Raw genomic sequence first — 26,420 nt, forward strand, 5'->3', positions numbered from 1 at the left:
AGTCGTAACTTCTGTCACACAGACGGGAGTTCTTTGCATGTCATTTTTAGGGCGTTGGCGCCATGTTTCCATGAGCTAATTGTATACTTCTACTGGTATAGGCCGTCTCTGAGCGTTACTACATGTAGTTTAATATATATATATATATATATATATATATATATATATATATATATATATATATATATATATATATATATATATATATATATATATATATATATATATATATATATAGTCTTAGCGTCCAGACATAACGCTTCAATGATTATACCTGTCCATGACGTCCTTGACCTCTACAACCTGTAGTATTAGCTTAAATTAGTCTGCTATCACATATTTTCCAGGTAACCTTCTTTTGGTCAGCTCTGTATCGTATCTTAGTCTAACAAGACAGGTGCAGACATATCGTTGTATATTTGTTAGATACCCTCTATACGGGTCGCTGACATTAGACTGCCCGTTATCACTTACTGGGCCTGCCAATGCTAAGATTTAGCTCGCACCGATAGTACTTAACGGTGGATGGGCAAGGCAACTCATGTTTGTATTTTCTGTTCATTATACTTAGTTTTGAGTTATGGGAAAAGCACAGAAAGACTTCAAAGGATAATGATGACATCAGTCTGCAAGCTGACATTGCATCCATACAGGATTCTTTGGCAAAAGAGAGTGACAACTCAGCCTCTCTCCCTTGAGTCACGAAGCATCTAAAATAAACAAGATCAGAAACTGCCCCGGTACCCAAGTCACCTCCGCCAGACCTAATGTTACTAGCGTTCTCTATTGGACTTGTGGTACGAAGGAAAGGGCTTTACAAAGAGCAGTCATTTCCCTCTCATTTTACAGATATAAGGACAGATTTCGTGAATTGAACATCATGTAAGCTGTCCCAAGATTAGGAGTCAGACGATATTCCTCCCTCTCACACGGCCTATTTCCTTTGTGACCGGTCTAGGCCATATTCGAGTGATCAGGAGCGGTAACAACATCCTCATTATGACTCAATCACACAACAGCCCTTATCCCAGTACGTCGAAACAGATCTATGTCGACATACCCAAGGACCGCTCTAACACATATTCCTGCTCAGGACTCCCTTCCGGTATGATGCCTCGTTTAGCTCCTCAGACTTCTACACACATTGCCTCACTAGTCTCTCAGAACCTTACAACGGGAAGAGCCTCCCTTCTCAGTGACCGTCATATGCTCATAGTTTCTAAATCGGGACGTACTACGAGTTTCATGGGTCACAGATCTCATCACTTTTCAGACTCACCTCGTACCCCTAAAGACGACGATGCTTGTTCACAAGGAATATCATTGATTCTGGACTGTACGATGTCACATGAAGATTCAGCCATCCGGGCCTCCATTGAGGAAGTATTCCGCCTTTTACTCCCAGAGTCTTGCCTATATCCCATACACCAACACCAGCCTGGACAAGAGTAACAGCTTCTGTTGGTCTTAGGACAAAGCATGAGGAGCCTGCCTTCAAGTTTCTCTCACAGTCAGGGACAGTTACAGACATTTTGAACTGTCTTCACCAACAATTACAGGATCCCAGCGAAATCAGGCTTTTCTTGACACATAAAGCCTTCTATCTTGACTTCCGTCGGCATTTCTACCGTTGTCACACGCCAGCATTTCACTTGGAAACCCCTTAAATAGACCAGGATATTGCCAATTTGGAAATGTCCAAACCACGCTCCATACGTATAGAACGAGTTAATTTCGATGATACTCAATAGTTAGTGCACAATATAGTCGCCGTGGGTTCTGTACTGGACTTCGTTTCCATGGCAATATTCCAACAAGTGGAACATAGCCTCACTCTTCCACTTCGACTTCTACAGGATATGCATGGGAGTTGGTATCACGCATGACCCATGTTTAAAATGGGGCAGCACAACACACCTTGGCCGAGGTCGTCACCGACGACGCTACTAATCTTCAGTTGACTGAACGAAACTCTGTACTGTCAACCTCCACTCTCCTAAAGGACCACCATAAAGCCAGACTGCGCACACGACATTTGTCATCCAACCATTTGTTTAACGGTCAGATTGAATGGGCCACCAAAGAAATAAAACTTTCCCTAACCTGCGGAAAGCCAGGAAAGAGATCCAAAAGCAGCCAATCATGGAGAGAATTGCTCAGGTGCAACGGCCCTCCACTCTAAAAGCGTATGAACGCAAATGGCACATTTTCACGCAGCGATGCGCAACCAAACGTATTTACCTCTCCAGGCGTCGATACCGGAGATATATAATTTCTTCCTCTGACTCTTCGAAGTAAGAAAATTAGTTCCGAGTACGAATAAAGTCTACCGCACCCCGATAGCGAACACCTTTCATAATCATGGGCGCAAAGATAACGGACGAAACATGGACTTCTTCGATCTATTCGTAAACTTTGAGAATACACGTCCTGAAAAGTTAATTCTCTGTCCCAAGTTGAACCTATTTTGGGGATTCACCTGGCTGAAATAGGCCATCTTTGAACAAGTTGCACGGGAATTTCTGACGCACCTTTCCTACAAGACCTGTTTCCTCATATCCCTAGCGACGGCAGGCATAATTATTCAAATGCATAACCTGTCCGCAGACCCCAATTACCTGCAGTTCTGACAATATGGGTCAATCTTACTTAAGATGGTTTTCTCATTCATCGCAAAAAACGTCTCCTTCCACGGGCAACCAGACTTTTGTCGTGAAACCTTTTTCTCACCTAGAGACAACAACTGAAGGCAACTTATAAGACCCAGTCAGATTTTCGAAGTGGTACCTTAATCGAACAGAGTCGGTGCATAGCAGGAGACCTCGCCTTTTTCTACCTTTTAAGGAAGGACAAGAGGATATATCAGCTCAAACGTTCTCATCCTGGATCAAATGGGTTATTCGCAGCGAATAGGGAAATAACCCGGCTCAAATGAACATATTACGCATCTCGGCTCAAGAGATTAGGTCGGTTTCCACCAGCCTAACATGCCCCTCGAGACCCTGATGGGGAGGACTTTTAAACCCGCTTTCACATTTTGTCAGCTTTGTTTATGGAGAAAAAAAAATCATGTCTGCATTCAAACGAAACTGTTCTCTAAGTTACTGTGGGATGGAGATCAGAGTCCACTTTTTCTAGCTTGTATATCTGAGATCTCTCATCCCAATGGGCCCAATTCTATCTGGTAGGACCTATCTCCTCAGCTCAACAGGACACACTTCCAGGTCTGTCGACAGCTTTCTAAGATGCAGCATCACGACTTACGCTTGATTTGCAGGGGTGGGGGTCCCTTTTGTAGCCGCGCCCCGACAGATGGAGTCCCCTCAAGTCGTGTTACCAAGAAGCTGTCTCTCTCAACTTAGGGGATTGGATTTTATTCCGGGATAAGATGGTGTCCCTCCCTCTACCTCTTACCTATTCTCCTAAAATATTATGATTGGGTAATGTATTCGAAGAAGAAACCAATTTTTCTATGTAAAATATGTTTCTTCGAAAATATTTACCCAATCCTAATACACATACACCCTCCCAGCCTAAACGTGGTCACATGCATAGGGGGCGTACTTCAGCTCCAGTAATAACTGAAATATCCTTATTCATTTCCGCAAAGTCTTAAATGAGAAGGGAGATCACTCTGCCCGACCACATTGCTCGACAAACAACTTGTAGCTCCCTTCAGGTAAAAGTAGTATATGGAATGGCTGTATTTGCGACGTAGTTGTTGTTATAAGGTATTATGATTGGGTAAGTATTTTCAAAGAAACATTTTGCTAAGACAAAATAGTTTCCATAGAATACAAAAGTGAACATTTAAAAAGAACTTACAGTATTGTGAATTAAATCTAAAATAGTCCTTAAAGTTATCTGAAAAGTTCAAATCTTCCAAACGGAATTTAAGTAGTGATCCAAATGAATTCCAGTTTTGAAAGTGCTGAATTACCAATATCCTGGAATATGGCGACCCTTGTTAACAGTGTTGAAGTATCACAATGATATAATCCAAAAGAATGTCCTTCAATATGGTCAGAATCTTTCCAAAAGTGGTATATATCGAAGAGGTATTAAAAGGAACTTTGTAACTCCAGCAAATATTTTAAATAAATAAACCCTCTCAAATTGAAACTGAACATAACAATTAAACATATTCCACTTTGGATGTTGAGGTAGGAATGAGTAATTTTAAAGTACAAAATATTTATATAAAAAGCTTAGACATAATATCAAAACCAGCATGATGGTCGTTTTCCCATCAAATTCTTAAACAAGTTGCATCTAGAACATTCTTAATTTCTAAATAAAGCTAGACATTGAACTCAACATCTATAAACTAGTTTCTCTCTAATTAATGATTTTAATATATAATCTAAAACTCATGGAGGGCTATTAGTTATGTAATATATTGTCTGCAAAAGCAAAACCAAACGTTGTGAGTAGTCATGTTGGCCCAGATATTAATTACTGACCAAGATCAATCATACATTATAACTTAAATGTACATAATAATATAATACATGCAATATCATTACATATATTAAAAAATTCTGATGAATAATTTGCAAAACATGTCCAATTAACTTGCAAAGACATATCTGTTAAGTCTAAATCCATTTATATTATATTCTTTGTACTGACCTTTAAACTTAAGTAGGTGATGTGATTCATGACAATCATTTATTGATTAAGTAAGAAAATAAGTTTGCTAACGTGTAAGTACTTTAGGTTCAATGTCACATAAATGACTTACAAATAAAGCTTGAAGCTACATACCAGACATTGAAGGGTTTCAGCTTCCATCCATATCTCTGTGCATTTTATTTAAATGGCTTTTGAAACAAATGTGGAATTCAGAAATAATTACTTTAAATGGGCATTGATATGTTGTACTCAGGATTTTTCCCTTGATATCACAAAAGATCAACTACTACAGATATAATATTAGTTTATATCTGAATTTGTATATCAACGAATGTCTGCATAATTTGCTAGCGGCGCAAATCTGCAGTCGACGTTTCGCCAGTCAGACATAAACACATACAAGTCATTAGCATTGTTCAGCAGATACAGTCAAAGCATTTAATATTGCCATCGACTCATTAGCATTAGTGTTAATAATAGAGTGCATACTGAAACGTTCATGAGATATGGTTAAAAAATGTTGACGCTGTGATAATTTGAATTTGTGAATGATATATAATGGCAGTTTCATAGGAGACAGAGATTTTGCCTATTCATCTGTGAAGCTGTCATTATGCTTGGAACTTATGTTTGAATGACATACCGCGATACGCTAATTTTTCTGTGCTATAAATAGCCATAGCTGTTACATTTTCACCAATTTAAATCCTCATGTAAATGAATTAATATTAAATTGAAATATTGATCTTTTGAGTTTCATGACTTTTTCTTTATCGATGTGTATTGATACTGTAAACTGAAATATTTTTTTCTATTAGATTCTTGTACCAAACGCAAACACAAGAAAACGAATGGTTGTGGCGACTCTCACTCCAGGAAATTACTTTGGGGAAATAAGTCTACTTAAATTAGATGAAGGCCAAAATCGGTTAGTATATAACTTAAGCCACAATCGCTAGAACTATCCAAGTAAATTATTGCTGAGATAAAAAGGTTGAGGTCTGATTTACATGTCACTAGCATGTATCTTATGCGATGAGTTAGTATCTAACTGTTATTCATTTGATTCAGTATAAAAAATATAACTGCCAACATATTTCAACTAAAGCAGATAGGAACAGAGAAAGTAATACAAATTTAATAAAGTAACAAAAAGATCACGATTGCTCTAGAAATATATACAAAATATGTATTAAACCTCTCGAATTATATTTTTCATACTTGTATTCAATCATTATGAAAATAAGAAAATTCACCCTGATGTAAGCTCGCATGTCACTATTAATCATGTGATCAAGGTTGCATTCAAACCAAATTGATAACCTATTTCATTTCTTTCAATTAGCTTATATTTCTTAATTCATTGATGAATTTTCTTTATACATTGTATATTTCATTATAAAGCTATGATGATTTAACCACTTTACCTCAGTCTCAGGGTAACGTGTTCTTAAGTTATGCTTTTATTGTGAATTCCACAAGCAGGCCTTACTATTATTTTTTGTCATTTTATTTTCCCATGCAATTTTGTTGAGAATAAAGTCCGGCATTATTTAAAATTTGATAACTGTTATATGTAAAGTGAAAACATTTATGCTACTGTTACAGGCGGACTGCAGATGTGCGATCAGTCGGATTCTCTGAATTGCTTCGCCTGTCCAGGCGGGACCTTATGTCTGTAAGTAAATGACTGGCTGCATATATGGGTCAGTGCAAAATGTTAGTTTCCATCGAATTAATATAAAATGGTCAGAGTAACTTCCAATATCCTTCATCGGATTTTGTATATATACAACGGTAGAAATGCCGACGGAAGTCAGATAGAAGGCTTTATATGTCAAGAAAAGCCTGATTTCGCTGGGATCCTGTAATTGTTGGTGAAGACAGTTCAGAATGTCTGTAACTGTCCCTGACTGTGAGAGAAACTTGAAGGCAGGCTCCTCATGCTTTGTCCTAAGACCAACAGAAGCTGGTACTCTTGTCCAGGTTGGTGTTGGTGTATGGGATATAGGCAAGACTCTGGGAGTAAAAGGCGGAATACTTCCTCAATGGAGGCCCGGATGGCTGAATCTTCATGTGACATCGTACAGTTCAGAATCAATGATATTCCTTGTGAAAAAGCATCGTCGTCTTTAGGGGTACGAGGTGAGTCTGAAAAGTGATGAGATCTGTGACCCATGAAACTCGTAGTACGTCCCGATTTAACTCTGACCATTTTGTATTAATTCGATGGAAACTAACATTTTGCACTGACCCATGTAAATAAATTATTTTATCAAAGATTTCATGAGGGTATTAATTTTAGAAAGTTTGTTTAAACGTTGTATGTATCCTAATAGATGTCACAACGTTATGTCCTGTCCATTAGCTCGAAAGATCTCGTGTTTGAATGCCGTAGTTTAGGCAGCAATCAAAGGTTGTAGTTAGAAGTCCAAACACTTGAAGTCATGTAATATATATTACCTTATTCGAAGTCCAAAACAATAAGTTCTACCTTTCTGAGCTTGTTTTTGAATTTTCCCAGATTCAACAAATTCGACAAGAAATCTTTTGTTCACATCATTTGTATACAGTTGTTGTTAACTAATCTAACTGATCTTTACAGTATTGACAACCACACACACACACACACACACACACACACACACTTCCCTATGAAAGCATAGGGACTAAGTTAGCTTTGACATTTACTTCTTGAAGACTAGCATAACCTTAATATTTACCATTTTATTTACATTATTTAATATTGACACATGAAACTGAAACATCATTTAATGTGGAACTATTTCAACTGCTATTTAACAATTAGTTTAAGAAATAATTATATTTTCATATGACAATATACTCTCAGTCTTTCAATCTCTTTTATCTTTTGCTTTGATTATAACTGATTTTGATTTTGATGAATAATGGTTGTTTGTAAAGATGCCTCCTCAATGAATATACAGTGTCGCCGCTGCATTTTAGACATAGAAGCATGGTTAAATCTTACGTTTAGGTCCAGAAATTCATATTTTGCAAAAGCAGCAATAGCGAAACATTTCTGAAAACTTGTATAGTGTTAGATTTTTTCTGTCAGGCACTCGTTGAATATCCACAAGCCAAGAAGATACTTGAAGCACAGGCAAAAGAAAGGTAATATCTACTATTTTAAAATGACTATACAGCCCTAGCATTGTTTTGATACCAACAGAAGTGTTTTCAACACTGATTTATATGGCCAATAGTGAAAGTAACTGTTATCAATATTTTTCTCATCTGAAAGTTATCTTAAGCCAGTCATTACTATTGATATTTGTGATTTGTTGAAAATATGCCATATTTTTTACTTGTGGTTTTTTGGAAGAAAAGCAAGAATCTTGTTATCCTGCCTGCCTATGTGTACATTAAGAATGGTTTACAACTCTTTAATTCAGGATCGAGATTTAAAACCATGAAATAGAGTCATACCAAAGATATAAAAATGGTGCTAACAGCTGCGTTGCTAAGTGCTTAGCATTAAAAGGTTAGTGTTAGGACTAGTCAGCTTGGTGCTATGACAATATGACTGGGTGGGACATGATACTACATGTCTGCGGCATGATGCCCCAATGCAAGACATCGATATCAACTGCGACACCGCAGCCATTGTAGTAATATGATTGAAAAAGTATTAAAAGCTACGTTAAAAATCCAAATCTCGCACACACACACACACACACACACACACACACACACACACCATGGAATATAACTAACATGGTAAATAGATGTCGGAAAAGGTGGGTGGTTTTACATGAAAATAAAATTACTCTTAAAATGTTAATCTTATTTATTGTACAAGCATGAGTTTTATTCTTACTACATATGGCGACATATTGACGCAGAATATTTACTAATGTATTGAGCATGGAACTGCAAGAATATACCTATTGGGTTGTGTATTGTATTCCAGAATGAATAAAACAAAACAAGTGCGTACAGCAACGGTTGATGAATCCTCATCATTGGACCAAAGTGTCAATGATGCACCACAGAAAAAGAAGGATATTCTTCAGCAGTTAGTAAAATCAGATAGCTTCAGGAAACTTCTGTCTTCTAAACGTACGTATTGAAAATAATATGCTAATGTAAATTTACAAATTACATACGGGATTATATTTTTTAATATGCGACTTTTTATGTTATTTTGTATCTAATTATAACAGAGTCATGTGATGTGGTAAAAGCTGCTTAAGATATTTGCATTCTTTTGACTATAAGTCCAATCACTACTAATTATTAAATTGTGCGATATGAGTGTACATTATTCAAGGAAGATCATGGAGCTGTTAATGGTGAGTATGGGCTTGTAATGTTTTGGTTTGAAATCTAAAAGGTTTTACTTTTATAATGGACAGGATTCAAACTTTAAACTTATTTCCACTGATAAAAAATAATTTGTTGAAGATTGTTGTGGGACACTATTTCGCACCTTTTTGAGTAATACACAACCGACAAACAATTAAAGATTTCTTCTGAGAAAACCATGATATTGAATCACCACCACCACTGTCACCAACATATACCATCATCGTCATATCGTCTTGCATTGTTCTCCACGAAAGGCGAGATAAATGTTATAAACCATAGCTGATTGAGAAGATACGGTACTTTATCATTCTCTGAATGTCGTTTTGAGTTTTACATGTTCCTTAACAACATAAACAGGTTTAACTTAAATGTTTAAGAGTTCAGATCTCTAATTCAAATTCAAAATGGCTACAATGTATCTTTCCATAAAAGTTAACGCTTTCAGACTCTCTATATGTATATTATTGAATGGAATTATTCCAGTGAAAAACGATTTGAAGATATCATGCCTTTAATAGGTGTATGCTTCATTCCGAAGAAATTAGTTTATCAAGTTTCTTACTGAGATAAAATGTAAATATTGTTTATGTTTTTGCAGATAATGAAGTAACAGAACTACGCCAAGCACTAGATGAACTCAAGTCATTTCATAGCCAAGTAGGTACCCATAGCACATAAACAAACTGATTTTTATTTGAGATAATATCATATTTTTGCACAGTTGTGTATCTGAAATAATTTGTGCTAAATTTGCAAGTAGTAAAGGTCAACATTAACGACAAATTCCTGAATTAAATGTTTCATTCTTTAATTTGATGCTGGTCATACTTTCCATACATATAGTTTTAATTCGAGAATCTTTAGACCCTTTGGACTTCGTTTCCAATTTCATAAAATACGGTTTCTAAATGATATTATTATGTTCTGTTTATTCCGACTTTAAATACGGGACTAATATTTTAATATGTGATTTCACTCCAGTAAGATTCAAAATGGAAGATGACGTGTGGCGGACATTTAGAATGTACTATATTGAATGATGTATTTGTTGTGCTGAGGACAATCAGTAGCATTATCGTGCGTGTCAAATAGCTGAGAAAACGATACTGATTGGTATAATGTGAAAAGACTTGACTTTTTTTGTAATTCATTGATTTCAGACCTATATTATATAAACAAGTGACTAAAATATATATAATAAAAAATCGTCAATGGATTGTTTGCACCACATTCTAACATGCCCAGTACAAATAGAGAACCAAAAGACACATTAAATTGCATTGGTTTGTGAATTGTATTGCAGGTAATGAAGCGAACCTATGATCAGTTGACCTCAAAGGTAACGAAATTATTGGTGTTAAATAAGCACAATCTAGACATATTGATTATTTTTGCATTATACATGTGCATATCTGTGTGGCCCTTCATCCATTTATCCATACCTAGGCTAACCAATATCCTTTTTAATGAGATTGCCACTCAATTAAAACAGGATTAATAAAAAAATCTTTCATGGTGTATGGTAAGCAGTAATTGGCCTAGTATTGATCTACAATGTGTAGGATTGTTTGCTTATTTTAGAGTTTCTTTTTAAACTTGGACATTGTCAAAAGAAAGTTTTTTTAAAAAAAACTAAAAACAGTTTTAACTTCAAATAACAGCCATTTCATACATTTGGTTTTAAGCTGAATTTCTTTGTTTACAAGTTACTAATGTTGGACAATAGTGACACTTTGAGACATATCTGTCTTGTTTCTGTCATTTTACTTTTGTTTCTCTGACTCTAGTATAGACTTGAAGCATAAGTTTTGATTTAGCTGTCCAAAGAAACTGCTTTCATACTAAGACACTTCCGATGACTTTTCACTTTTACAGCTTGTTAAAATGAGAAACATTCTGTTTAAGAATATTACATTCTTGCAATGAATTGTCTCAAATTGCACTATTTTTTTACCTTTTATAATAATTAGCATGTTAATAATTTTTGTTTAAAATTCTTTACTTCAGTGTGATGAGCTACAGTGCACGTTAGATGCTGAAAGAGCAGAACACGAGTGCACTAAAGCGAAACTCAATGCATTGGAGTCCAGCATAAGGCAATCCTCATCTCTGCCTGACAGTCTGCACGCAGATAATTCTCACCAAAGTGAAAGATCTTGCCAAGAAAATGGATATAGCATACTAAATCGGACTTTGCATTCGCCTGATATTGGCGGTGCCATTTCCTTAGATTCCAAATTATTAGCCAATGAAATTTCTTCTAGTAACAGCTATCTGAAACCTTCTTACTCAATGAGTAACAGACGAAAATTAAAACGACAAGTCCAAGCATATTCAGATTCACAAAAAGAACTTAGAGCATTACCAGTGTCAGTCCCACATCTGGAACGAACCATTCCAGATATATGCATTTCAGTGCTCGACCATCAGGAGCAAACTGGCAACACGTTGGATTTAGACAATCTAGATTCAATAGACATAGTCGCAGATCTATTGGAAATTGAATCAGATAGGTCAACATACAATTCAGAGAACAGTGAAGCCAGTGAATATGATTCGAGTGACATGGAATAGAATAATAGCGAACTGAATGTTTTTAGAACCTATAAGTTTGCCATAAGAGTCTTTCAAGAATTCAAAGCTTTGCTAAGTAAAGGAACTGTGTCGACTTGGTCATGACGATACCGAAACCCTGAGCTTTGACACAGCAAGGGAAACAAGAAATGTCAGTGGATATTATATCACTTATAGTGATTAAAACAGAACATAACACAAATCCCTTCTTGATGTATTACAGAAGTCTTTCATATAAAATCTGTTCGATTTTATGTCTGGACCAGATGAAGCATTGACATTAATTGAAGGTGTGTACCTTATTCTATTATGCATAAAATATTTGCCACGACTGTAGTGAGTTGTAATTTTAACTGTCATGACTATGTTAAGTCTCTCCAAAGACAGAAAGAGCCATGTTTTGTTATCTTCTTAATTTGTTGTTTCCTTTCATGAAGTACATAACGCAAATCACCCAGTTATTGTAAATAACAGCAAAATAATTACATTTTAAACGCATTTGCATTTGTAACATTCATCTAAGCTCTGGAAGAAACATTTCTTGCTTCAATAATATGCTTTTATGTTATAGAAAATGCAGATGAGAAACTTTGTTCAACCTTAATTTTGTAATCAATGAGCTAAATTAAAGCCATGTGTTGATGTTTTAACTATGTTTGGATGCTAAATACATATTTGATTTCCAAAATATATCTGATTGACAGTGGAGCATTCATTTGTTTAAGGAAGGACAAGTTTGGAGATGTATTCAACATACTTTTTATGCGAGGTATCTGTTTATACGACGATATCTCGTGTATAGAAATACTAATGTACATACAGGTTTGTAGAGCCTCAAGTACTCTCACATGAATGATGTACACTCCGAAACACCAGAAGTACTTGCCACATATGAGATTGTACAAGAAATACAATTCATGGATGATTTACATCAGCCTGTTCGGATTCTAAATCTGGATTCATCTGCAGGAGCAATAATGGACCCATATGTTGATTTTTCTTTCAAAAACGTGTGTCAAGTATTACATCACTGGAACCGCAGTGAGTGCAAAAATCCTATACTAAAAAAAACAAATTGCCTAATATCTATGGCGCATATAGTCTTTGTATATGACATACGATAACATTATGTTATTAGCTGATGATTGGCTCAGTAATATAATTCACAACATATATCACATGGAGTAATAAAAGTTACAAAATGATCCTTCAGTAAAGAAATCTCAACTGAAAATGTTTATTCCAGTACCTCAGTGTGAATTGGCACCACTATCGTGAATCTATTGAAAATTTAATATTTTCAAAGGAAACATTTTGTATGATATTCGTGAAATAAATGTTAATAGTGTACGTACAGAATAGTGTTTCTGCACATTTAAAAGTGTCATGACTGTTGACATTGTCGTACTAAACTATGTTCCATCATCTATAAGCAAACTTTCATTTCCAGTGCACTCTTTAAGCAGTATTCCAGACATAGTTGTGGAATGGGGTAAATGCTCTTATTGTCAGAATTATTAAGAATCGTACAGTCGTAATCATATTTATGATTTTATCTCAAATTTCACAACACAAATTAGTAATATCTTATGTTACATGTTTATACTTGAATAAACAGTAACACAAAAAAGTGTGAAAACAACAAATTTTGAAAACTTTCCCTGGAAAAAGCAGCTATAAAAATGAAAAGAATAAGAAGTTACGGTCTTAAGAATAAAACCACAAAAACTAATCCTAGAAAAATCCACGAATCAAATTTTAGAAGTCCTAATAATAAAATGTTACAATGAATTCAAGTTCGACCCCCGACCAAAAATCCAAGATGGAATGCTATGATGTATACTGTACCCTTCGCGGTATTGTAAGGTCTGCATTTCTGTGTTATTCACAAACAATAATCCGGTATTTGAATTTCCCAATAAAATTTAACTAAATGTCTTTGTCCAAGAGTTCTGTATGAGCACTCAACTTTCTCCAGGAAAAAAAATTATCCTTTAGAGTCCAAATAATCTGAATGAAAATTAAACTGTAATTCCCGAAATGGCACAACAAAAGAAACACCTTTACGTTCCAGTGTTTAGAAGCCCAACTGAGAAAAATCTCGATAAACAATGGTTATACAGGAACTCGAAACGCAAAATAAATTCCCGGATGACTGTCAACTTTCCAGAGTCTTCGATACGTATAAAAAGCACGTCGTCCATTGACAAGAACCAATCATTTTGCTCTAAAATAAAGATAAAAATAAAAAGTTGTTTGCTTCTCTCACTGATATCTGAACCAAACTCGGGAACTAAGTCAGCTTTAGATATTTACAACTGAAGAGTCAAGGTCAATTTTTTTTCAAAAACTACGAGTTCCTAGTAATCAAAGATACAATAATTTAACAGTAACGAAATTAAACATAATTTTTTTTTAAAACTTACAAACAATTAAATTAAATATACCTTAAATCAAATACACCTAAGAAATGCAACAAGTAGAATTTGTGTTAAATAAAGGAAACCAAACCCCACACGCTGGACAAATATGAATTTTTAATAAATAATCAACTGTAGAAAAATTGCAAGTTGGCAAATTACATTGTGTGCAGCGGAAGCATTACTTGTTACGTACTATCAATAACTGATAATAATCAAGTGATTATCGAAGCTGGATCAGGAATGATGTGGTGCGTTTGAGAATTGATTTATATACCTAAACGAAATAAAAATTATAATAATGAAGTCTTGAAATAACCTCACGAGCAAAAACAATGACTATAAGGTAACTAACAACATCTAGTGAGAAATTATTCAAGCTGTAATTAAATTTCTACCGGCACAAATTTACGTGTTTACTTATATACAAAGTGGGCAATGTATCAGTTCTTGTGCTAAATGACTTAAATTCCATTGTTATAGAATCTCTTTACCATTACAATGTTCCTGCGAATTGATTTGTTTTGTTTGTAGATTTATACCTTCTCTCCACTCCGTTTTCCATTTTTTATGTCAACATTTGGATTTACATGGTCAAAAGCCTTGTAAGTACTGCTTGTATTTTGAAGCCTCATTCTAAAAGTGCTACACCAAAGAAAAGAATGTGATCAACTCCGTTTCATTTCAATTTGTACGGTAAACACTATTCAAACTGTTTAATTGTTACATTTGTTAACTATATCAGAGGTGCAAGATGCATGTATTAATGAGGACAATTTCACTCATGTATTTACTTAAAATCTTAATTAGACATAAAGTACAGGTATTTTAAAGATTTTTTAAAAGAAATATGGCGTGTGAGGCGCCATTGTTATCTATGATACAGTAGGAAACGCTTTACCTACCGAATAGGCCCGTCTTGTTGCTTACAATTTACCCATAAATCATATAAGTACTACATGTAATAATGCCTTATATAACGTACAGATACTATTTATAGGTAATTTGTAATCATATATACGAGTACCTGTTTGCTTTACAATACAATATAATAGGCATACACGTTAAACATGAATCATTTTTTTACAGCCATCCCTTACAGCATGCACTATAATATCAAACATTACAACATATACCATCAGGAAAAATAATAATATCATGTTAACGGCATACAAAGACCATATACAGCCTTTCAATAACTGTTCATTCCACGTCAAAAGGAGGCGCATGACAGGAATGTGTCCGCTGACATAGCATCTCCTGATAAACGGTAACAACCGTGCACGTCCCTCAATTTATTTCTAACTGAAACACTAGCTTAATATCATCATTGCAACCAATAACTGTATTTGAATTTATCCTATACATAAGACTTTATAAGCATTCAACGTTGCATATATTGACCACATTTTTATCTGGAAAATGACAACACTACAAGGGCAATTTATACGGATAATAAAGGTGAATGAACACGACTGAAAATATTTACTATAGTTTTATTATAAGTCAAAAACAACTATACTGTAATCATCGTTCATAGCATCTGATACGTTCGATTCCCCATCCCTATATAACTGAAATCTCAGCGATTTCCTAAATGTGTGCTCTTTCGATATTATAATTTACAATTATGAAGAGAAACAGTGATTAAAACTGAATAGCATTAATTTCTTTACCGATAACATTATTCCATCAGCAGTTTTTAATTTTACCAAAAGTCATGCCTGCAGGCAATAATGCTATAACGTACAACAAAAAAACATAACCGCTCCGGCAGCCTAGTGGTTAGAGCGTCCGCCTCGGACGCGGGTGGTCGTGGGTTCGATCCTCGGTCAAGCCGTACCAAAGACGTACAAAAATGATACTAATAGTTGCCTCGCTTGGCGTTCAGCATTAAGAGGTTAGTGTTAGGACTGGTCGGCCTGGTGCCAGGATAATGTGACTGGGTGGGACATCATGCTACATGTCTACCATACACATCGCTGTAAACTGTTACACTGCAGACATCGTAGCGATATGACTGAAAAATTGTTAATGCTACGTTAAAAATCCAAATCACACACACACATATATATATAACATATAAGAGAACCGTATCTATGAAGAATATAACACGTTATAAACTTTGTCTATAAAAATATAACACGTTTTCATGTATTTATTGCATGTGTTCGCTGCACATCAAAGTGAAATTCACTTAATTTTATCTACCATACGTTATCAAAAATCGGAGATTAAGGACATTTATGGCAAATATCGGTGGGATATTATTATTAGTCATATTATGAAACAATCCATACGCAGCATGTTGTTCTTAGCCCTGTCTTTTAGTATCAAAAATGATATTCATTTGCACACGATTGCAATTCATTGAGGTGTGTGCGTTTGTGTGTGCGTGTGACTGAAATGGACTTTTAACGTAGCTGTAACAATGTTTCAGCCATATCACTACGATGTCTGCAGTGTGGCAGATTATAGTACGCTCAAGTCACTAGGCCACCAGAGCAGTCTATTCATCGAGAAATAAATGCATCAATAATATACGAATAAGCACTTTAAAAAGATAACAAACTTAATATGAGACATACACCCCATGTGCACTCAGAAAAAAATTCCTTCATAGTGTCATTGGGTCAGAAATGGTTGTCTTATAAGAACAGGCTAAAGCAAGAAAGACGTAGGTGATCAAACTATGAAGTAAAAGTCAATGTACAGCACTATATTGAATAATGGCCTATTCCTGCCTCCTCTTCTATTGTATTGGAATGATGTACATTAAACGTATCAAGGGATTTGATTTAATGTAAGAGTTAAGATTTTGTGTACACGTACTAGTTGCCATGGAAACCATGCCTTGAGAAAATATCGAAGATATGCAAATATTTTCATCTTTTCTATGTATTTCTCACTGAGATTAACAATTCCTTGATACGTAATAACTACATCTTAAATATACGCATAATTTAATAATACATTTATCTGGTAAAATGTTGTATAAAACAAGGTTTAGATTTGTTAAAGTACTACCAGAAATAAACCTTAGTAACTCATGGTAAATAAATCTAACTTACAAGTCAAGATGGAACTATTTTTAATAAGAGAGTCACTGATGAAATCAAAGGCTGAAGTTTTGAAACTTGTTTAATAGTGATGCTGGCTGATATTATTGATTCCAACACCTTCTAGATGATTTCGGCTTCTCTTGCAGTAAACTTGCCTTACAACGACGTGTTACGCTGAAAACATGATTGTTTACTCCCAAACCCACTGACACGGTCGTGTTCCGAGAAACACCTTTTTTCAGTAATCTTCAAACAGAAAAATGTAGAAAGGAAAAGCTTATCACTTCAATATCTGCTTGCATAATGTAGTGTGTATAAACGAAAAAAATCCTGCTCAGACTATGTAAAACTCTCCTTTACATTTTTTTTTACATTGTTTCTTTGAAGTTGGAATTTACTAAACATATAAACGGAAAGCATGATAATATTGTTAGTATTCAAGTGTGAATCATTTTAGTGCAACGCGTCAAAACGCAGGTGTGATTTAGGAAACAATGAGTGATCAGCAAGGCACAGTGAAACTAAATTTCAGAGCCATTGGTTGACAGATGGATATGATATTTCGAAGCACAACGAAAAGGGGACATACAGTTAACATCAGAGCCATTGGTTGACGGATGGATGCAATATTTCTAAGCACAGCCAAATGAGGACATACAGTTAATTAACACCAGAGCCATTGGTTGATGGATGGATATGATATTTCGAAGCACAGCAAAGAGGGGACATACGGTTAACATCAGAGCCATTGGTTGACGGATTGATGCAATATTTCGAAGTACAGCCAAATGAGGGCATACAGGTAATTAACACCAGAGCCATTGGTTGATGGATGGATGCGATATTTCGAAGCACAGCCAGATGGGTACGTACAGTTAACACCAGAGCCATTGATTGATGGATGGATGCAACATTTCAAAGCACAGCCAAATGGGGACATACAGTTAATTAACACCAGAGCCAATGATTGACGGATGGATGTGATATTTCGAATCACAGCAAAAAGGGGCATACAGTTAACACCAGATACACATGAACCATTCATTTCTTAATGTAAAACGTCTGTCAACATGGTAACACCACCTGTATCTAACATAAGCCAGAACATTTTATATACACTGAATTTAACATTCAGTTAGTCATTTTACCTGCCTCAGGAGAGGAAATACTTCCTCCAGGGACGAGTGAGTTGGAATATGTAAATATGCTCTCGCCCCTCTTCATCACTTTACTCAACACAGTACATTTATATATATTCATTGGTTGACCATAAGGGCTAGATAAAGCCAATCCTGCGCTGCTTTTCGCTCACGGGTTCTCGTGTGGCTGATGAGTCCGATATGAGATGTGCGTGTCCAGGAGCAGTTTGTACACTGGAGGCATGAGTTGGTTCTTTATGTCGAAGCCTTCCTGCGTTCCCTGGCATCGGCGACCTTCGTTCTGTGCTCATCCTCGAAGGTTTTTCAACCACTACTAACAGCTTAACAACATCCATATCTATCCTTGGCGCAGGACTCAAGGTTTGTTACATATATGGAGCAGCATCTCAGACTGTCCTTGATATAGTCTTTGAACCTTTCATTTGGGCGATCAATTATTCTGTGTCCCCTATATAGAGCTCTATACAAAATCTGACGTGGCATTCGAGACTCTTCCATACCGATGACACGACCCATCCACCGGCGTTGGGGTCTCGTGGCCATCGCTTTAATACTAATTAAGCCTGCTCTATCTAGCACTTCTAGATTCGTCACTCTGTCTTGCCATCTAGTGCCCATAATCCAGCGAAGGGCTCTCGTGTGGAAGCGCTCAAGCTACTTGATGTGCTTCTTGTACGTCTTCCCGGTCTCATACCCATATAGAAGGCTTGTTAGCACAACTGCTTTACACCTTTCTCTTGGTGGACAGTTTGATATTCCTGTGGCTCAACACTCGAAAGCGGAAACGTCCTTGTGATTGACCGGAGCTGCTGATGCGTGCCGTTGTCTCTTTGTCTAGCAATCCATCGGAAGATATGATGCTTTCAAGGTACTTGAAGTGATCGACAGCTGTCTTCCATATATACAATCAGGGGCGAGCTATTGTGCTAGGACAGGCTGGTGAAGTACCTCTGTCTTGTTCAGACTGATAGTGAGTCCGAGGAGTCTCGAGGCTTACGCGAAGCGAGTAACCATGTTGGAGATCTGCTTCCGTGTGTGCCATGAGAGCAAAGTCATCCGCAAAAAGTGCTACAAGAATAAGTTTCTCCATTGTTTTGAACCGGGCATTCAGTCGGCGAAAAGAGAGCCATCCAGTCTGTACTTCAATAAAACTCCTTTCTAGGGATCACGTGTAGCAAGGTTCAGGAAACATGTAAAGAATATGTTGAATAATACTGGGGCGAAAACTCAACCGTGCTTCACGCCGTTAGAAACGTTGAATGGCTCAGTGACATCCCTTTTGTAGAGAACGAGTCCCGTCATGCCGTTATGGAAAAATCGGATCATCTTAATGAACTTTCTAGAGCATCCTTGTCGTGCTAAAATTACATATAGTGCATCTCCGTTGGCCGTATCGAAGGCCTTCTTGATGTCTTTTAAGACACCATAAAAGTTCATGTTTTGTTCAGTGTACTCTTCTTGTATTGTTCTCATCGTGAAGACCATGTCGATCATGCTCCGATCTGGTCTGATGCCACATTGGGCCTTCGGCAGTATGGCTACCGAGACATTACCGACCAGACGGTTGAGAAGGACGCGTGCCATAATCTTGCCTGAAATCGACAGGAAAGAATATGCATCGGTAGTTGCTGCATTCAGCTTTGTTCCCTTTGATGTTGTATAAGGTGACAATCATTGCATCTTCGAACGCCTGTGGAATGGACTTTTTTTCCCAAGTGCTGATCAGCATGCTTTGCATTGTCTCAAGGACCTTAGGGCCAACTGCTTAGAAACAGGACTTCCATCCGCGCCTGGTGCCTGATCATGTTGATGGCTCGATCGACCTCTTCCGTGGTAGGGGGCAAGTCCAGGTCCTACATAGTTGGCTTTTGGGCATTTGCGTATAACGCTGCAGAGTCTGCGGTGGAGGGCATGTTCAGTAGGTTGTGGAAGTGTTCCTATCCACCTTTTGGTGATTCTCTCTTTGTCCTTGAAAAGAGTGGTCCAGTCAGAAGATATTAGCGGGGTTCCGCACTCTTTCGATGGTCCATATACATATGTCAGGGAGCTGAGGTTGTCTGCGTAATGCTGGACTTCATCTGCTTTGCGGTCCCACCAGCTATTTTGCATAATACGGAGTTCTCTCTGGACTTTGCTCTGCATGTGTTTGAAGCGATCACGTTTTGTGACTGGGTCATCGTCGTTCTGCCATTCTATATAGGCCTCTCACTTTTGTTCAAGAAGATGTTTATCACTTCGTTATTTTCGCCAAACCAGTCTTGGTGAACTTTTCGTCTGGGTCCTAGAATGACCTTCGTAGACTCACTCAACATATCCTTGAGCAAGTTCCACTTTGAGTTGGGTCATTATCAATCTATATGGGCTTGATATTGCTGTCTCACCTGCGGAAGGTTCAGCCTTGCAGTGTTGAGCTTGATTCGGGTAAGCTTCGACTTGTTTGCGCTGTGGCTGGACAATGTTGAGATCAAGGATAGCCCTGACTAATCGGTGGTCCGTCCAGCACTCGGTAACCTTCAAGGTTCTTGGATATCTCTGTTACCGATGATGATATAGTCGATCAGATGCCATTGTTTGCATCTGGGATGCATCCAAGTCGCTTCATATTTGTTCTTCTGACGGAAGAGTGTGTACAAGATAGGCAGATTATTCTGTGCACACATCGACAGCAGAAGCAGTCCATTCGTGTTCGTTTTTCCGATTCCATACTGTTCCAATACTCTATTCCAGCTTTCGTAGTCGCGACCCCCTCGCGCGTTAAAATCGCCAAGTCCGACGAGTCTTCGCTGCTGGTGAACGTGGGGTCATACGAACTGATGATGGTAATATACCGTGACTTAGAGAAGGGGACACGGAGTTGCATCAAGCGTTCGTTCACATGCACAGGAACCACTAGCACTTGACTCAAAAGTGCAGTACGAATGGCAAAACCTACTCTGTGATTTCTGTGTTCATCTTCTGTTTTCCCCTTTCCAGAAGACCTCTAGTTATATAGTTATATAAAGAATTTTGATTAGTAATTCATAAACGGAACCCAATGCCTGCAAACACCAACCCCTGCACCATCTCCACTGTGAACACATTACCCAAATAAGATGTGCCATTGTCGGTGATACAAGCATACGTGCGTAGCAGTCACATCCTCATGTCGACCTAGTAATTACTTCTCATCTATACAATCATTCCGGATCCATGAGGCAGTAATCAAGGTATATATAAATAATTATAGAGGATTACAAATATAAACCAAACAGCACTTTTGGTTTTGTTTGGTGTCAGTTTGTAATCCTTTATAATTATGTCTATCTATTTTGATTTCTTCAATAGAAGGATGAATAGAACAGGAAAAAGAATTCCAGTTATCTCCCTTATTTCGGCACAACCATTTTCAAAAATTCGACCGTTAATTTAGATAACCTCATTCAAATCCAATTAATTCGTCAACCTTTGTGTCAACTATCCAAATAAATATCTCTGTGCATTGCATTATTCAATGCACAGTCAGTAGGAACGCTGGTAAAACGCACACAAATAGTTAATTTTATCAATGGCCAAAATGTTGACATATTTTTCGTGACAGAAACATGGCTAAAAACATCAGGCGATGAGCCCAAGTGTGCGGATCTAACACCCACTGGCTACTCCATCAAGTCGTTCCCCCGTAATTCTCGCGGAGGTGGAATTGCTGTTATCACAAAGAACTCCATGATAAAACATCTTAACTATACCACAACATTCAATTTCGACCACACATCGTTTGAACTAGTCCAAACCACACTCACACTGGAGCAAAGGTCAGTCCATTGTTTCTGCCTATACCACCCTCCTCCTAGTAGAACAAACAAGCTGGCTGACTCTCTCTTTTTGGAACAGTTTCCGATTCTCTTGGACTATGGAAATTCGATAGGTGGCAACCTGATTATTCTTGGAGATTTCAACTTTCACTTTGACTGTCCCGGAAACTCAGATGCATAAAAACTCATAGATTCTATTAATGTTTTCAACCTCAAACAGTCAGTTAACCAACCCACCCATAAACATGGTCACATTTTAGACTGGATTCTTCATAGACCTCATCATAATATTCTACGGTCCTCCCTGGTATTCCATGAACTTGCATCAGAGCACCTCTGCATTATATGCCATCTTGACGTATCAGTCCCTAACCCTCCACCTTTACCTGCGACTAAGAGAAACCTCCGTATGATAAATAGAACCAAACTAATGCACGACATCCAAGCTAACCTAACAATTTGCTTACCTCCTACCGCAGAACAACTCGATAACTGTCTGCGTTCATTACTTGACAAACATGCCCCAGCTACCAAGTGCATGGTATCAATTCAAAAGTGTTCTCCATGGTATAGCAGTGTTAGGGCCAGCTTCACACTGCTAAAAGAGACCGCCGTAAAAAGCTGAGAGGTTCTGACTTTCCACCAGACTCACTATTCATAAGCAAATCAATGAAGTCGCTAAGAAGAATGTCACAAATATAGTCCATGCAGCGAAATCATCCCACTACACTACTAAGATCATGGAAAGTTCCAGCTGCAAAGAGCTCTTCGATATTACTAACAAGCTAATGTCAAGGAACAAATCAACACCACTTCCAACTACCTTCTCTCCAGTCGACCTTCCGGACATGTTTGCAAATTTCTTCTGTGACAAAGTACAAACCATTAGAGATAAGCTTGACACCACAATTTCAAATGACTCGTCGTCATCATACAGTAGGGATACAGAATTTGAGCGGCAACCATTAGCAGCATTTTAACCGGTCTCTATGGATTTCGTACGTACAATCGTGATGAAGAGTGCACCAAAGTCATGTGAAATTGATCCAATTCCAACATCACTGCTGCTTGAGTGCTTAGATCCAGTATTGCCTTCACTAACTGATGTTATTAATACCTCTCTCTCATCTGGGGAATTCCCATCATTTTTCAAAACTGCTATTGTAAAGCCTCCGCTGAAGAAACCAACACTAGACCATAACGATTTTAAGAACTACCGCCCAGTTTCTAATCTCCCATTCATTTCAAAAATCTTAGAAAAGGTTGTTCTATCCCAGCTTGTATCTCATCTAAATTGAAATAGCCTTTTTAGCAATGTACAATCTGCATATCGCACTTGCCACAGTACTGAAACTACTCTTCTAAAAGTAGTTAATGACATTCTCTCTGCGTTGGATAGCGGAAAGATTACAGTACTCACCATCCTTAAGTTGTCTGCAGCATTTGACACAATAGACCATGATATATTACATCACCGTCTCCAGCATGTATTTTGCATTCATGATACAGCATTACTGTGGTTCAAGTCCTACTTGGTCAACAGGACACAAATTGTATCTGCAAATGGAATACACTCCAGCCCAGTTGATCTATGTTGTGGTGTTCCACAGGGGTCTGTTCTTGGACCTGTTCTCTTCATTCTGTACACTCTGTCGCTCTCAAGTGTTATAAATCATCATCCAGTGTCTCACCAATTGTACGCTGATGACACCCAAATATACAAATCTAGCCAACAAACTGAAGTTGATGCTACCATCCAAGGTGTAGAGAGGTGCATTTCTGATGTGAAATCATGGATGACTTGTAACAAGCTGCAGATGAATGATGATAAAACTGAGGCCATTCTGACCACAACACAAAGACTTTCTCATTCACATCCTTTACCTCAAACAATGAATATCAGCAACGCCAACATTAAATTCACACAATCAGTACGAAACCTAGGTGTTACTCTGGACAGTACTCTCACATTTCACCAACATGTCATGAACATATGCAAGGCTGCATATCTTGAGCTGAGACGCATCAGCTTCATTCGCAAATATCTTTCAGTTGATGCCACTAAAACACTTGTGTGTTCATTAGTACTTTCAAGACTGGACTATTGTAACTCAGTTCTTTCTGGTTCATCTCAATATCTTCTCCAGAAGCTTCAAAAAGTTCAAAACACAGCTGCTCGGATCCCCGCTGGTCTGTACCCTACACTGGCTATCCATTCGATCCAGAATAAAACACAAACTTTGTTCTCTGTGCTACATTTCACTGTCGGACTCTACTCCAACATACCTATCTGACCTCACCCACGTGTACACACCAGCAAGATACTTAGCTCCTCTTCTGACAATCGTATACTCATTATTCCCACCATGAAAACAAAGTCATATGGACAGCGTTCTTTTTCATACCAGGGCCCAGCAACGTGGAATGACACAAAGACACACTCATCACATTCGAGAAGGCTCTCAAAACTCCCTTATTTCGACTGCAAGAACAAATTTAAAGACCTAATAATGTTTCATACCTGAAAGATTCTCAGCATGTTTCTTGTTTTTTTAATGTTTTTCTAATTTCATGTTGTTTGTTTTTGTAATAATATTATTATGTTTCTTATTTTATAGGTGTTGTCTAATGTTGTAAAGCGCTTAGAGCTTCTAAAGATTAGGCGCTATACAAAGTCCTCATTATTATTATTATTACTATTGTGTTATTGCTTTTCAGTCATTTTCAGTAATGTTCTATCTTTTGATGTTAGTGAGCCTAACAGTTTGTCAGATCATTGTTATGTATGCGTTACGTTACAATATATTACTGTTAATGATATGAAAGCGACATTTATGAAAGAATGAGAATATGAATGTATACTGAAGGTACATATGTATGGTAACCAGAGTTAGATGTATTGTTTCCTATGATGTTTACTTTCTTTTTGATACGTTAATTTGGATCAATCTTTGATGACAATAGAATGGTATTTTTCCATTCATAGAATAATCATTTAAAGATGTTCATCTTTTCATGTATGTCACTCTAACTGCACTAATATATTGCTGCTGGTATAATTGAATAGAATTTCTAATCTATGTATATACTGGTTTTCTCTTCCTGCCTTTTATACGTTTATAAATTAGCGCTGATTTGTTTTACCTTCTGTCAATGTATTGTGTGTATGTCTGTCAGGGTTCTGTTTCTTATTGCTGTTCTAGTTGTGGTGTTAGTAGTCTCATTAAAAGTATTAAGATACTAGCTAAGTATGACTATTTATACTTATAAAGTGGAAATTCACCGACCTGAAGTATTCCTTGGGGTAACTACAGAGGTCTGGTGACATTCCTCACCACCACATCACAGGCTCGAATGGTTACCGAATCACAGAGCAGACAACGCCTGATGAGGGAAGGGTGTTGTTTCAAGATTTATTTTGCTGATTTAAAATTCAGAGCCACGTCAACAATTTTCAAATCAATAAATTGGAGAAAAGAAAGAGGAAAACGTTTTTACCTGACTGAATAAACTATTTAGCAGAAAAAATGAATTCAATTTCGCAGTCAGCTGACCTATGTAAAGCTTACGTGTGTTAGTTCTCGTCAAGGTCCTTCTGGGATCAATTGAAATCTTGTAAAAGTTCAGCTTTAGTCGATATTCAAGCGAACAATTTGTCCATGATCTGTCTTTACAAAATGGATTTTCGTTGGTGAAAACACATACACAAAACCTCATAAAATTGTCGAAGTAACTTTGCATGGTTCTAATTTTATTGTGTAGATAAATACAAAGAATTTGCTTTGATAATACACCTAACAATCTGATAATGAATTGAACCCCAGGGCCAGGACGAGCCTAGTGCATAAAATAGGCATCTTTAAAAGTATCTGTACCCTCCGGATCTTGATCTTGATTAGTTTAATGTTGCATCAATATGATATTGTTGCACCATGGATCATCAACGTTTACTAAAAAATCAGGTTTATATAATAAACAAAACCGTGTCCGTACTAATTTTGGAAAAGTGTAAATTTACTTTCCTGAAGATTCAGCGAGTACGATTAATGTTTATGGCAACGAATTCTAATCTTTGATTGTTTGGGGGGACAACTGTTTAATTATCACTTCTTGCGATATATTAAGTTTGTTTTCTACTTGATCCTTTTGGTTTGGTCAAATTTTATCAGTATCTTTTTGCTTTGCTGCTAAATCCTGCGTTGAAAAACATTTTAGTTTCTAATCTACCTTGGTTTGTTGTTTTGCAAGACAACTTATTCATTTGGAGGCCATAATTTCCTAGGAAATAGTCGTGACTGGATCAAATAAATATAGGTCTTTGTTTTGGGATGTTATCAATTTTATCCAGCAAAAGCTGAGAATGGAGGTCCCAAGCTGTATAAGCATATTCTAAAATAGGTCTAAATAAACCCTTAAAAGTTACGTCTTTCGCATATTGATGACATG

General features: G+C 37.0%; 1 protein-coding gene across 3 annotated transcripts in view; it reads left to right on the top strand.

Moving 5' to 3' along the window:
- Window positions 1-14,475, top strand: part of LOC149808455 (cyclic nucleotide-gated channel rod photoreceptor subunit alpha-like) — a 201,900-nt gene extending 187,425 nt beyond the window's left edge. For all 3 annotated transcript variants that reach the window (XM_089977561.1, XM_089977570.1, XM_089977579.1), the window contains 7 exons: window positions 5,454-5,563; window positions 6,244-6,313; window positions 7,715-7,770; window positions 8,570-8,718; window positions 9,566-9,624; window positions 10,271-10,306; window positions 10,975-14,475. In XM_089977561.1, the coding sequence (XP_089833687.1) occupies window positions 5,454-5,563; window positions 6,244-6,313; window positions 7,715-7,770; window positions 8,570-8,718; window positions 9,566-9,624; window positions 10,271-10,306; window positions 10,975-11,541 (1,047 nt within the window). In that variant the 3' untranslated portion in view covers window positions 11,542-14,475. The remainder of the gene's footprint in view (window positions 1-5,453; window positions 5,564-6,243; window positions 6,314-7,714; window positions 7,771-8,569; window positions 8,719-9,565; window positions 9,625-10,270; window positions 10,307-10,974) is intronic.
- The last annotated feature ends 11,945 nt before the right edge of the window (window positions 14,476-26,420 follow it).

This window comes from Sinohyriopsis cumingii, chromosome 1 (genome assembly GCF_028554795.1).
Source record: "Sinohyriopsis cumingii isolate HCF-2022 chromosome 1, ASM2855479v2, whole genome shotgun sequence".
NCBI lineage: Eukaryota > Metazoa > Mollusca > Bivalvia > Unionida > Unionidae > Sinohyriopsis > Sinohyriopsis cumingii.